This window comes from Sceloporus undulatus, chromosome 2, assembly GCF_019175285.1.
Source record: "Sceloporus undulatus isolate JIND9_A2432 ecotype Alabama chromosome 2, SceUnd_v1.1, whole genome shotgun sequence".
Taxonomy (NCBI): Eukaryota; Metazoa; Chordata; class Lepidosauria; order Squamata; family Phrynosomatidae; genus Sceloporus; species Sceloporus undulatus.
In genome coordinates this window covers 32222052-32235719 of record NC_056523.1, presented here as the reverse complement: position 1 = coordinate 32235719, position 13668 = coordinate 32222052, and the positions used below count along the sequence as shown (strand labels likewise).

General features: G+C 40.3%; 1 protein-coding gene across 5 annotated transcripts in view; it reads right to left on the bottom strand.

Moving 5' to 3' along the window:
- SLC25A26 (solute carrier family 25 member 26) overlaps nucleotides 1-9433 on the bottom strand; it is a 174325-nt gene extending 164892 nt beyond the window's left edge. For all 5 annotated transcript variants that reach the window (XR_006102309.1, XM_042453222.1, XM_042453223.1 and 2 more), the window contains exon 1: nucleotides 9308-9433. Coding sequence is in view for 4 of the 5 variants with exons in the window: in XM_042453222.1 (XP_042309156.1) it covers nucleotides 9308-9340 (33 nt within the window). In the remaining variant the exon portion in view is untranslated. The remainder of the gene's footprint in view (nucleotides 1-9307) is intronic.
- Between the last annotated feature and the right edge of the window lie 4235 nt (nucleotides 9434-13668).

Here is a 13668-nt window from a genome sequence, read left to right as displayed (position 1 = left end):
GCCTGCTTGGCCCTATGGAAAACTGGTGGAGATACGTAATTTTCATTAATAGTTTCTTTATCATATTTTTCCCCATGTCCCCAAAAATTTCAGTTTATTCCTCTAAAACAGAAAAAAAAACATGTTTCCAGAAATTTTACAGCTTTAATAATAATAAAACACTTCTCACTACTACAATGGCATCACCCATGCATAAGATGGCATCTCAGCAAACAAGGAAAATCCTACAGTTTTCAGTATGAAACCCCTTGAATGAATAGGGATCCGGAAAAACAGACCAGACACTCAGTGGCTTCAGAATACTAAGTGTGTTTTAAAGTGCAGTAATAACAACAAGATGTGGGAAGGAGGATAAAATAGAATTCAGTATCCTGGAACAGAGACTGAGGGTGCATCTGCACTGCTAAAATAATGCAGCTTTAACCACCATGCTCAATGCTATGGGAACCTGGGATTTATAGTTTGTTGTGGCATCAGAGCTCTCTGACAGAAAAGGCTAAATATCTCACAAAACTACAAATTCCAGAATTCCATACACCATTAATCCATGGCAGTTAAAGCGGTGTCGATCTGCATTAATTCTGCAGTGCAGACTTGCCCTGGCTGCTCAGAATACTTTATTTTATTAAAGCTCCCACTTGTATGAGTACATTTGAACAGAATAAGCTTCACTCCCCAACAGTGAAAGTAGGCAGTGAGTGCCTATGGAACTGAAGCCAAAATAGGAGCAATGAATGTAGCTGGCCCTCTGTACCCACAGATTCTGCATTCACAGATTCAACCATGGCTTGAAATTGTATTTATTTTTTAAATTCCAAAAAGCAAATCTTGATTTTGCCATGTTATATAACGGACACCATTTTATTACGCCACTGTATATAATGGAACTTGTGCACAAACTGATCTTGGTTTCCTCAGGGGGTCCAGGAATCAAACCTCAGCAGAAACCAAGAATCCAATGTAATACTGTATGAAGAAGTTATCACTATGTTTGGAGAATTCTGAATTTAGCAGAAGTACATTTTAAAAAAAAACCTAAGAAGGTTTTAAAACTGTCCTGCAAAACAGCCAGTGAAAAAAGAGTATGCTCAGTAGCCACTGAATATTGATCCTCAACATTCACCTGCTGCAAAAGAAAAACATAAGACAGGAGGAGTGAGATCCCCTGTTTAGAATGACCCTTTGGGCAAAAACTCAAGCAGGGCAACTCCTACAAGGAGGGAGAATATGCTCCAACATTTGCAATTCAAGATACAACTAAAAAAAAATATTAAAAAGTTTCTGTGACCAATCTGAGCTGATTCAAATTACTATATGAGTAAAGGTAAACCAGATCAGGCAGCCAACTAATCAAATCAAGTATGTCTAAAGATACATTGTGATTTTCTGAGTCTACAAGTAGTTACAGACAGTCTGAATCCCAAGAGAAGTTACTTTACAGCTACTAATAGAGTTTAAATTAAACTGTCCTTCACTTCAGTCCTGACATGGCCAAGGGGAGTAGCCTCTGCCTGCACCAAGATCCTCCAAAACAACTTAACTACAACAGAAACAACATCTGATATAAAATGTAGGCTTTTGACTCTAACATTTCACTTGTCTTCTCCTGTATGATTTTTTAAAAACATCTTTCGCCTGATGAAGAAGACAGAGTTGCAAAAGCTTGCATGTTGAATTTTGATTTTTAGTTGCCCCCTCCAAAACATATCACCATTTTATGGATTTGGAGTTTTGTTGTATAAGTAGTTAAATTACCTTTTTTGCCGTGAGCTGTTTTGTCATCAAAAGGGACCAGCAATCCAACAACTTTGAGAAGTACAGTATTTCAGCTGTAAAGTAACTTTTGATCTCTGTAACTACTTGTAGAATCAGAAAATCACAACATATCTTTATATATACTTGGTATGGTTAGCTGGCTTTCTGATCTGGCTTACCTTTACTCATACAGTAATTTCAATCAGATCAGGTTGGTCACAGAAACCTGCTATCTTCTGTCTAGAACTTACCTCCATACAAACAAGGGAAATGTTAGCGACTTTAGACACTACAACAATAAAGTTGAATCTGCTGTGGTTCACCCCATATATCACAGCTAAGTTGAGACTTCCCTGCAACTTAAATTGGCCCTAAACTATCTGAAAGGGGCGTTTTACAGTGAAAGACCATTTAAACAGTGGGCTAATGAGAATCTTTGGCTTCTTTCTTCACTTATTTACCAAAATTTGCTCTCATGCGGTTAACTTAAATGTCACTGTCCCCAGTAACGAAGACAAATCAGCCAGTTCTTCAAGTAAAGGACCCAAAGATTCATCAAATGTTTATTTGCTTTGAAAAATTAAACAAACAGTAGTTAATTTCAGCTCTCGTAGTACTTCTGAACATTTGGATAAGCCAAGGAAAGCTATCTTCAGCTCTAATATTCTTCTCCAACCCATTCAAGAGGTGCTCAGTGTCTACAGTTAACATTTTAGTCAATAAGTTAATTACTCTTTTAATCTGCTTGGCTATTTTGCATGCATTGATTTTGTCACCCCATCCCATAGCCTTCTAGCACCTTCTCCATCAGAATTCTTATCTGTACCAAGTGATTAAAAGAAGAAAAAAGAAAATTGATCTGATTTTAATCTAGCCATCTGGCAAAAAAGCATGAATCAAAAGTTGCTAATTGCTTCTTTGGATTTCAAAACTTCTGTGTCTTAAATGTAATTTAAATTCATGAAGTGGCAAATGGAGCATCTGCAGGAGAGTGCAGATACCTGCTTTCTTGTTTCATCTGTGGAAAAAGAGTAATGATTTTTTTAAAGACAAGAGGGGGACTTATCTCTCCTCAGCACTACAGTTGCAGCTTTTAAGGCTGATAAACAGAACCTTTGCACAAAACTGTTTTGCCTGTATTGTGTTTCTTGCTATAGGTACTATATATTCTGTCCTTGTAAACCATCTTTGCATATGCAGGGTTTCTAGTTAGGAACTGCATTTGGTCAGTGCTGTAAATGCAAATAGAGCTGTTACCACCGCCACCAGAAATACGGAAATGCCTTATTAGAACATGGTAGTCTTACATTCTCAGGTTGAAAACCCAAGCACCTCCAAGGGAAAAGATGTCAAGGATCAAAACAAAATTTGAAGTGTCAAAAGTCAAAAGAAACAATAATGGGTTAGATCAGCATAGGGAACCTTTGGCCTGGACCTGGGGCCAAAGTTCATATAATCCCTAACCACTGATAATTCTAGATAGAGTTTCTAAGAGATAAAGTACAAAAGTCCTGGAGGTCCAAAATTGTTCCATCCTTGGGCTATATCAGGGTATGCAACTGCTGGGAGTCACATTGGTATCTCTGAAAACCTTGAAGAGTCATACTCCACCACTGGCCCTAGGGGTGGGGTGGGGGGAAAACCAGGGGTGTAGAGACATTCTCACTATGTTTTTGGCTTACACTGGGTCATTTTTACAACAGAAAGTAAACCAAAAGTCACTTCCATGTCACTTTATGTTGGTTTGTTTTTTAATATCTCCTGGTCAAGGAAAACACAAAAGACTGGACAAATTACTGTACAGTCAGCCCTTCTTATACACGGATTTTTTATACACGAATTCAAGCATACACAGTTTGAAAATGTTCCAAAAAAGTATAAAATTCAAATATCAAAGCTTGATTTTCCATTATTTATAAGGGACACCATTTTCTCTCACACCTATCTTAAAATTCCTACACTGGCTGCCTATTAGCTTCCGGGCACAGTATAAGGTGTTGGTTATTACTTATAAAGCCCTACATGGCTTGGGTCCAGCTTACCTGAGGGAACACCTCCTCCCATATAATCCTCCTGCACTCTCAGGTCCTCAGGGAAGAACCTACTACAGTCACAGAGAACTAGACTAGTAACTACCTCCCAGAGGACATTTGCTTCTGCCGCTCCAAAAATCTGGAATGATCTGCCAGATGAGATCCACCAACTAACATCTTTCGAGGCCTTTAAGAAGGCAATAAAAACAGATCTCTTCCAGCGGGCCTTCCCAAATTGATCCCCTAATTTCACTCTCCACTTGCCTAAATTGTTTCTCTTCGGACCAATTTGAATACTTTTGATATTATTGTTTTCTCTTTTTATATGCTGTTACCCGCCTTGATCCAACACAGGGAAAGGTGAGCTATAAATAAATATTATTATTATTATTATTAATGGGACTTGAGCATACACGATTTTTGTTATCTTGGAACCAAACTCCAGCGTATAACAAGGGTCCACTGTATATACTTATGTATAAGTCTATAAATTTTAGTCAAAAAATTGACCCTCAAAAAGCTGGGGGACCTCAACTTATCCAGAGGTCAATATAAGTACTGTATTTAACTCTTTTCCTTCTTTGTGTAGTGTGGCAAAAGGTAAGAACTTACTTCATTCTGGAACACACAAAGAAGAACCAACCCCTTCTCCTCTTTCCACCATGATGCTGCTTCTGACCTTTTTGAATGCTTGGGTGGTTACATGGCAGTGGTGGCACCTCTTTGGTGCTTCCCCTCAAAGGAGCTCCAAGAGGAATCAGGCTTAGAAGGATCTAAATAAGACACTTCTGTATGAATATAGTAAACTTCATCCTTTACATCCTTCATTATGTACCCTTAAGTTTTATCCTCAACTTATCCACGAGTCATATCAAAAGCCATAAGTTTGGCCCCTAAACTTGTCCTTGACTTATACATGAGGTTGACTTATAGTCGAGTATATACGGTAGGCCCCCATGCCCCCTAGAAGACATCTGGGAGCATTGGAGATTTTTTTTTTTTAATGGGCCCAGTGGGGTATCCAATCAGCCCTAGAGGGTCACAGCCCTGCACTACATGGACAACTATTAGTATAAGACTGATTCCTACTCACCTCAATTGGAGAAAAATTTAGAGGCAGAAACAGTTAATATTAAAATATGTATTTATTATAATAAAATATAATTCTATGGTACAGTAGTAAAAATCACATAATTATCAATGCAGTTGACCAACATTTTACCAACATTTTATAAACAGGTGCTCTGTGTAACTATAGTCTTTTAGTATTAAATGCATCCCTCAAATGTACATGGTAACTTTCAGCATTTCAGGAATCACTACAATTTTGCTCAGCCAACTATTCAGGGATTGCATTTGTGTGTGCACTTATTTATAAAAGTTACACATTTAGAAGTCTTTATGACTTTTGGTTGAGGTGACAATGATGATGGGGGTGTGGCTGGCAACTTTCCTGCTGTTTCAGGGACATTCTGGTAGTCTTTCCAGTTATGAGGTGGGAGGGTGAAGCTGTGCCCACACATCACTGTGCTACAGATGAATGGGGAAATAGCTTGAAAATAACATATGTTAAAGCATTCTGCTCGCATGTGCTCCCATTATTATTAAAATTAACAAATCCTCATGGTTTCCCTAAACAGCACAAGCAAAGGTGCAACTGTTCTTGGTCCTAGCAGTCCAAAGCAGTTTAGGAAACAGGCCGTGTAAACTGATTGCCAAGCTGGGGAAACAATTAGAATAAGTAATCAATATTCTCAATTTGATTAAAGTGATCAGTCTATAGTATGATATTGACACATGATGACCTGTTGTTAGTTCCAATGAGAACAGACACATTAATCATCTGGTTGTATCTAAATGTGGAATCCAGGGCTGGGGAGTAGTGGTGATTTTGAGGTTGCTCCTTGTCCTACTCCGGAGTAAGTTATTTTTTCTTAATGTTCCTCCTACTTCTACTCCTATTATATCCCTCAATAAAAAATTAAAAAAATGGTGTTTGCATGTACAATAATAGGAATAAGGAATAACAGATACTCCTGTAAAAAACTCTTACTCCTTTACTTCTTACTCATACTCCTACTCCTCAGCCCTGGTGGAATCATCAGTCAATGGATGATTCAGTGCATCTGCTCCAACTGAGACTAGCCGACAAGATTCCAATCATCATTTCCTCTTATAACATCAATGTATGGGGATGTTGCGTACTCTGCAAATTGCTAGCAAATCTGCCCTAGCTAACAATCTAAGGGCCCGAAGAAATGGCCCTGTTAAACCACCATCCGGGCGGCTTCGGACTGCGGCATTTTGATGCCTCACATCATGAAGCAGCCCTGAAGTCAATTGGAAATCAGGTGACTGCCCAGAATTGAGCGGCTTCATGACACTCTGGCAACAGAGCGTTTAGATGCCGCATGCCACCAGAGCATCATGAAGCCACAATGCAGCCACAGCAGAGACAGAAAAGCCTGCTTTTCCCTGGCCGAAGAAAGAGCAGATCTTATCCACTGCTTTTTGGTCGGGTTGAAGACAGATTGAGGCCATGGCATGTGTTTGCTACGGCCCCCAATCTGTTTTTGGAAGGGCCCCTTTCTCCCTGACGTTGCTCCCACAGCTGTTTGGTGGCTACAGGAACAAGGCGCGTGCCCAGCAGAAGCTTGATATTCTATATCGTGTGCCCCCAAGTTATTTTTTACTTATGGTGACCATAAGGAGAACCTGAGAGTCAGTGTTGCATAGTGGCTTGATTGTTGGACTACAACTTTGGAGGCCAAGGTTTGAATCCTATTCTGCCATGAAACCCACTGGGTGACATTGGGCAAGTCTCATTCTCTCAGCCTAAGGGGAAGACAATGGCAAACCTCCTCTGAACAAATCTTGGCAAGAAAACCCCATCATAGATTCACCTTAGGGTTGCCTTAAGTCGGAAACAACTTGAAGGCACACAACAAAGAAAAAACTATCACTAGGTTTTATTGGCAAGTTTTTTCAGAGGGGTTTGCCATTGCCATCTTCTGAGGCTAAAGGTGTGTGACTTGTCCAAGATCATATAGTGTGTTTTTATGCTCAAATGAGGAACTGAATATGGTATTTGATTACCTTAGGTATGTGGATGACATTGTTTTACTAGCAGAAAGCATCAAACTTGGAGCAATTACTAAGGAAAATCAAGGAAGAAAATGCAAAGGCAGGCTTGTTGCTGAACGTAAAGAACACAAAAATAACAAGTATAGAGGATTTACAGAAATCCAGTCTAGACAATGAGGAAATCAAAATAAAGAGTTCCTGTAACATTGATCAGAATGGGGACTGGTGTCAAGAAACAAGAAGAAGACTAGGAATGAGGAGGGCAGCTATGAAAGCATTAGAAAAGATCCTAAAATGTAAAGATATCCAACTGAGCACAAAAGTTAGAATCTTACAAGCCACTGTATTCCCTGTTACCACATACAGTTGCAAGATCTGGACAGCGAGGAAAGCAAATAGGAGGAAAATCAATCCATTCAAAATGTGATGCTGGAGAAGAGAGATGCAAACGTGTCCTAGAACAGATCAAGCCTGAAATCTCCCTGGAATTCAAGGTGATAAAGTTGAGGCTATCATACTTTGGCCACATGAGAAGGCATGACTTATTGGAAAAGGCAATGATGCTGGTAAAGGTGGGGGGGGGGGGGGGTAGGAAGAGAGGAAAACCACAATGGCTAGGATCAATCTAGATTACTGCACTATACTCTTATGGTGCTGCTATTCCACTTTAACTGCTCTGGCTGCCTCCTGTTGCATTCTGGGATTTGCAGTTTAAGGAGGGGCATTTAGAATCCTCAGCCAGAGAGCTTTTAGGCCTCACTGAACTTCAAGCCCCACAATGCAACAGGAGGCAAATAGAGCTGTAAAAGTGGAATAGCAGCAGTATGAGAGTGTATTGCAGTAATCTACTCTATTTCCAAAGTGCTACAAGATCACTTTACATACATGTATTATCAAACTCCTATACAGTGCACCTGCGCTGTACATAGGCACACTATACGCAGCTTCAAGCATATGATGAAGCTGTGTGGCAACCAAACAAATTGAGCATGTGCCCATGGTGAGCATACGTGGAATTTCCTTTATGGGGGGGGGGGGGAGTCTGGAACGCATCGTTCGTGTAAGGGAAGGGTCCGCTGTACATGTGCAGTGTGGATACATCCTGACATTCAAGTGAATCAATATGGAAATCAGGAGTATAAAATAAAAGTGGAATATCAATATAAGAGTGTAACATGGTAAGTGGCATGAGGGAGATCATGGGCCTGAATCTACAGGACCTGAACAGAGCAGTGGAGGGTAGGAGCTCTTAGAGACGTCTCATCCATGGGATCACCATGCGTTGGGGTCAACTGCAGAGCAGTTAATGATGATGACAACATTACTCTAAATCCCATTTGCTCCATAGGTCTGTACGGGGAAAGGTAAGGGTAATAAAAAGAAGGACTGGATCAATTAGGGAGGTCACCAGTATGACCTAAGCAGAGCAATGGAGGATAGGGAGTCTTGGAGACGTCTCATCCATAGGGTCGCCATTAGTTGAGATCGACTCAAGGATAGATAACAACAACAATTTATATCATGCCACAAAGTTTCCCACTAACAACAGGAAATTGAACCCTGGTCTCTAGAGTCATTTTTTGTCAATCAATCAATAATTTTATTGCGGTCAATGACCATATTAAATGACCATATTCCCAAATTCACATGAATAGGTAAAATACATACAATATGAACAAACTATGAACATCAGTAAGATACGTGTTTCTACAGATATCAGTAAAATATGGATATAAATGTAAATATAACTCATGAAGAATACACAATATAGACATAAAATATAACTCTATACACGAATAGTAAAAACCTGACCATTTACTAAAACCTTATTGTCACGGATCTTAATTGCGGCAGCACAAAATTTTGCTGCTTTGGTCAACATCTCTGTATACTGCCTTGGTTTTTGTTTTTTAATGTAAAAGTAGGTCATTCCTACTGAAGTTCCTTCAGAGAGGTAGAATTCAAAGCTATAGCCGTGTTAGTCTGTGGAATCAGTATGTGGAGAGACTTTGTAGCGCCCTTGAGACTCACTGAAAGAAAGGAATTGGCATCGTGAGCTTTGTAGACTTCAGTCTACTTCCAAATGTATCTGAGGAAGTAGAGTGAGGTCTAGGAAAGCTCCTGCTGCCAACTTCTTTCTTTCTGTGAGTCTCAAAGGTGCTACATGATCTCTCTAGGTGCCTCTGCCATCCTCTGAGGCTGAGAGAGCGTGACTTGTTGTTTTTGTGCTCCAGGAGGGATTCGAACCCTGCTCCCCAGAGTCGCAGTCCAAGACTCAAACCACTATGCCACACTGCCTCTCACATGCTGCCTAATACCAAAGGTACAGAAGAAACTCTCCATGTGCCCCTATTACAACCTGCAGGCTTCATGAACTGATTCTTAATGCACTGAACCCTTCCCTGTCTGCCTAGTCCTCCTCTCCCTTCACTCACCGTCAAGGAGACCAAAAACTCTCCCCTGTCCATCTGTACGGAAGGAGACTCCAGCAGCTGCACCCCTGAAATCAAGACAGCATTGGCAGCCTATGGGCGCAGCCATATTGAAACGCTCCGCCCCGCCCCCTGGCTGTCATGTGACCAGCGCTATACTAACCGGGTTCTGCCATTAGCCTGCAGAAGCGCGCGCATGCGTGCAGCGCTTAAGTGAAGCCTTTGCCCTTCCTCTTTGCCCTTGCTGTGGCTTCTTTTCTTTACCATTTAGCAATAGTCTAAGGCTGCATCCTCACTGCAGGAAATAACCCACTTTCAACTGCCATGGCTCCATGCTATGGAATTCTGGGATTTGTTGGGTTCTATTTTTGTTTTTAATTTTTTAAAAATAATTTTTATTAAAATTAAAATGCATACAATGAATATTATATGTTACATAAATCTGTATATATATTCTCTATACAGTATTCTATTGCTGTTTTTGTTTTGGTTTTTTGGAGACATTTAGCCTTCTCTGTCAGAGAGCTCTGGTGCCCCCCTCCAACAAACTACAGATCCCAGAACTTCATAGCACTGAGCCATAAACAGTTATAAAAGTGGTATCAACCTGGGTTATTTCTGTAATGTGGATGCAGGCTTTAACTTTGATGACAGCATGCTGTGGAATGGTGAGGTTTGCACCATGGTTTTTTGAGACATTTAGCCTTCTCTGTCAAAGAGCTCTGGTGTCACAGCAAACTATAAATCCCAGGATTCCATAGCACTGAGCTGTAGCAGTTAAAGCAGTGTCGAACTGGGTTAATTCTGCAGTGCAGATGCAGTCCTCTAAAACACATGCAAAAAATCAAACAAGGTCTAGAGACAGGAAATATGTACCTATTGCTTGAAGTTTTTGTTGGGGAGTGATGTTTTCTTTCTATGAGCAACAGGGGATGTGTGATACAAGGGAAGTGTGACATTTTTCTTTATATTACATTAGCAACAAGGGATGTTCAACTGCAACTACTTTTGTGGTTAGTGTTGTGGTGTGCCTTCAATTCGTTCCTGACTTAGGGCCACCCTAAGACGAACAGACAACAGGGTTTCTTGGTGAGATTTGTTCCAAGTGTTGTTTGTCTGTTTTCCCTTTGCTTTCCACTGAGGCTGAGAAAGTGTGACTTGCCCAAGGTCACCCCTGTGGAGATTCGAACCCTGGTCTTCAGAGCGGTAGTCCAACACTCTATCCGCTACCCGAAACTGGCTCTCTGCAACTACCTTTATTTCTCACCATTGCTTGGTTCTGCTGACTAGGATGAGATGTGGAGAGATCTTGTAGCACCTTTGAGCCTAACTGAAAGAAAGAAATTGGCAGCATGAGCATTCCTAGACTTCAGTCTACTTCCTCAGATGCCTTTGGACCAATGCATCTAAGGAAATAGAATGAAGTCTATGAAAGACCATGCTGCCAACTTCTTTTCTTTCAGTTAGTTTCAAAGGTGCTGCAAGGTCTCTCCACTTATTGATTCCACAGACTAACACAGCTATATTTTTGAATTCTGCTAGGATGGGTTGTGCCAGTCACAGTATAGTTGTATTAACTATAATGGAGGAATGAGGACCACATCCATCCTGAGAACTGTAGTTTATTGTGTCAACAGACCTCTTTGACAGAAAAGGCTAAATGTCTTACAAAGGTACAGTTCCCAGAGTTCCCTAGCATTGGGCAAGGGCAGTTAAAGCGGTCTCAAACTGGATTATTTCTGCAGTGTGTTCAGGACCTTAATCAGAGAGGTCATGGGCACAAATTTGCAAGACCTAAGCAGAACAGTAGAAAACAGGGAGGCTTGGAGCAGTTAACAACAGATGTGTGTGTGAATAACAAATGGCTTATTTTTATCTTCCAAACCAGCCAGCTTTTATACAACGCATAACCAGTGGGATAAGAAGCTGTTTCCTGCAGACTAGTAAGGCAATTGCATACTCTGCAGTCCTAATCATTTCATCTGTCATTTAACTGAACAACCCATTCAGCTGAAATTGATGGACAACTGAAATGTGGCTAGGACTTATTGCTCCGTTCAAAGATTACTCTCTCTTCCATATTTGATTTGGCTGTGTTATAAAAGGTTTATTCATAAAACATACTTCATTAAGGGAAATGAAGTCTGCCATCACTGCTGGCACTGAGCGCAAATATGTATGCAAACCAAACAGACACTTCCATTGAGGAGACAACCTTTCATCAGCCCTGCTTACACACACAAAGAAGATTCCCATTTTTCCTATGTGTCATACAGAAATCAAGCCCTTGAGTAATTAAATGGACTATGTGACTTTCCCTGTTAACAAATTCCAGAGACTAGCAATATCCCATGACACCTTAAACCCTATGGACCTTGTCAGAGTACAGAAATTATAGCAGTATGATTCCAGTTTAACTGTCATGGTTGTATGTTCTGGAATCTTTGGACTTGTAGTTTGGTGAGGAACTAGAGCTCTCTGGGTATGAATTCTAAACACCCTCCCTGAACTGCAAAGCCCCAGATTCCGTAAGATGACACCAGGCACTTAAAGAGTAATCATTGCAATTGTGTAGTATGAAAAGCCCTAACAATGTATGGCATATATAATAATAATAATAATAATAATAATAATAATAATAATAATAATAATAAGCTTTATTTATATTGTCCCGCTTCTCCCGACGGATTGGGAGCATATATAAATGCCACATTAATCTCTGCAAGAACTAGAGTAGAAGAAATAGCCAGGAATGGTAATGGTTCTTCTTTGGATACTATGGTACTGTAGCTATGATATGTGTAATGGAGTTTAAGATCTATATGGAGTATAACTCATACCTGCCTGCCATCCCAATGGCTAGGATAATGAAACTGGGGAGACAAAACACACTGCAGAAATAATCCACTTTGACACCGCTTTAACTGCCCTGGCTTAGTGCTAGGGAATTCTGGGAACTGTAGGTTTGTGAGACATTTAGTCTTCCCTGTCAGAGAGTTCTGGTGTCACCATAAACTACAAATCCCAGGATTCCCTAGCGCTAAGACAGGGCAGTTAAAGCAGTTTCAAACTGGATTATTTCTGCAGTGTGTTTTGGCCCCAAGATAACTAAGCATTAGTATGTTGTAGGAATAGTTATTTCCAAACAAAAGGACAAAGAACTGGATCAGATGCTGAAGTCCTATACCTTATTATTCCCTGTAATGCTTACTAAATTTCCCTCTACATTTTTGTATTTCAAAACCCAAGTGAGGAGAGAGCTGGATTTGATTGTTGCAGATCTAAGTTCAAGTTCATAGGCAGAATACATGTTGCTTTAGAAGTGCTGTACCAATTGCTTCATATCTAAGAATCAATCCTGTTTACAAAATCTCCTTGCAAATAAATCTCGGTATTATTAATTTTGTAGATGGTGGGAGAAAAGGAGAGAAGTGATTTGGCTGAAATGCTAATTGCAGGAGATGTAATCCAAACAGATGGGGAGAAAACAGCCAGCCAGTGAGCTAATGTCTCCACTGAGTATTTAACAGTAGAAACACCTGTTTCAGAACTCATTAAGAAAAAGTGATTAATGAAGATGTCAATTAATTTTGTACCTATAGAAAAACTTGAGTGATGAAAGTTATTATTATCCTGATTTGGTTTGGGATCAAAACCTTTATTATTACATGCTTGGTCAAACTAAGGCTGAAGTAGTGATCCCAAAAGTAGACACCATTATGCTTGGTTAAAATGAGTGCAACTCACAAATGTTTAGTGTTTCTGTTTTAACACAAACAAACCTGTCTGCTTTTTAAAAATTAGCATACCTAAAAGAACACTAAAGTATATGATATAATTAGGGAGTAGACTTAGAAACAGAATTTTAGGTGTTTTTATAATAATTAGGATGAGAAGAAGTTATCTTATTCCCAGGCAGAGTATTGGTCCTGTGTACACTGTCTGGTAGTGGTGCTTCTCGGTTTCACTCGGTAGTATTTCCCTGCCCTGCCTAGAGAAATTGGGAGGTTGAACTTGGGACCTTCTGTATGCAAACTTTGGGACTGACCATTGGTGTCAGGTGATAGACTCATGGAATTGTAGAGTTGGAAGGGACCACAAGGATCATGTGGTCCAGCCCCTGCCTTGCACACAGCTAAAGCAGTCCTGAAATATGCCCATCCAACATCTATTTAAAGGCCACCAAAGAAGGTGAGTCTGCCACCCACTAGGACAGTGATGGCGAACCTATGGCACGCGTGCCAGAGGTGGCACTCAGAGCCCTCTCTGTGGGCACACATGCTGTCGCCCTAGCACAGAGTTTGCCAGCATTTCTTACTAGAAAGCCAGAGGGACGTGGCACTTTGCAATAAATAAGTGGGGTC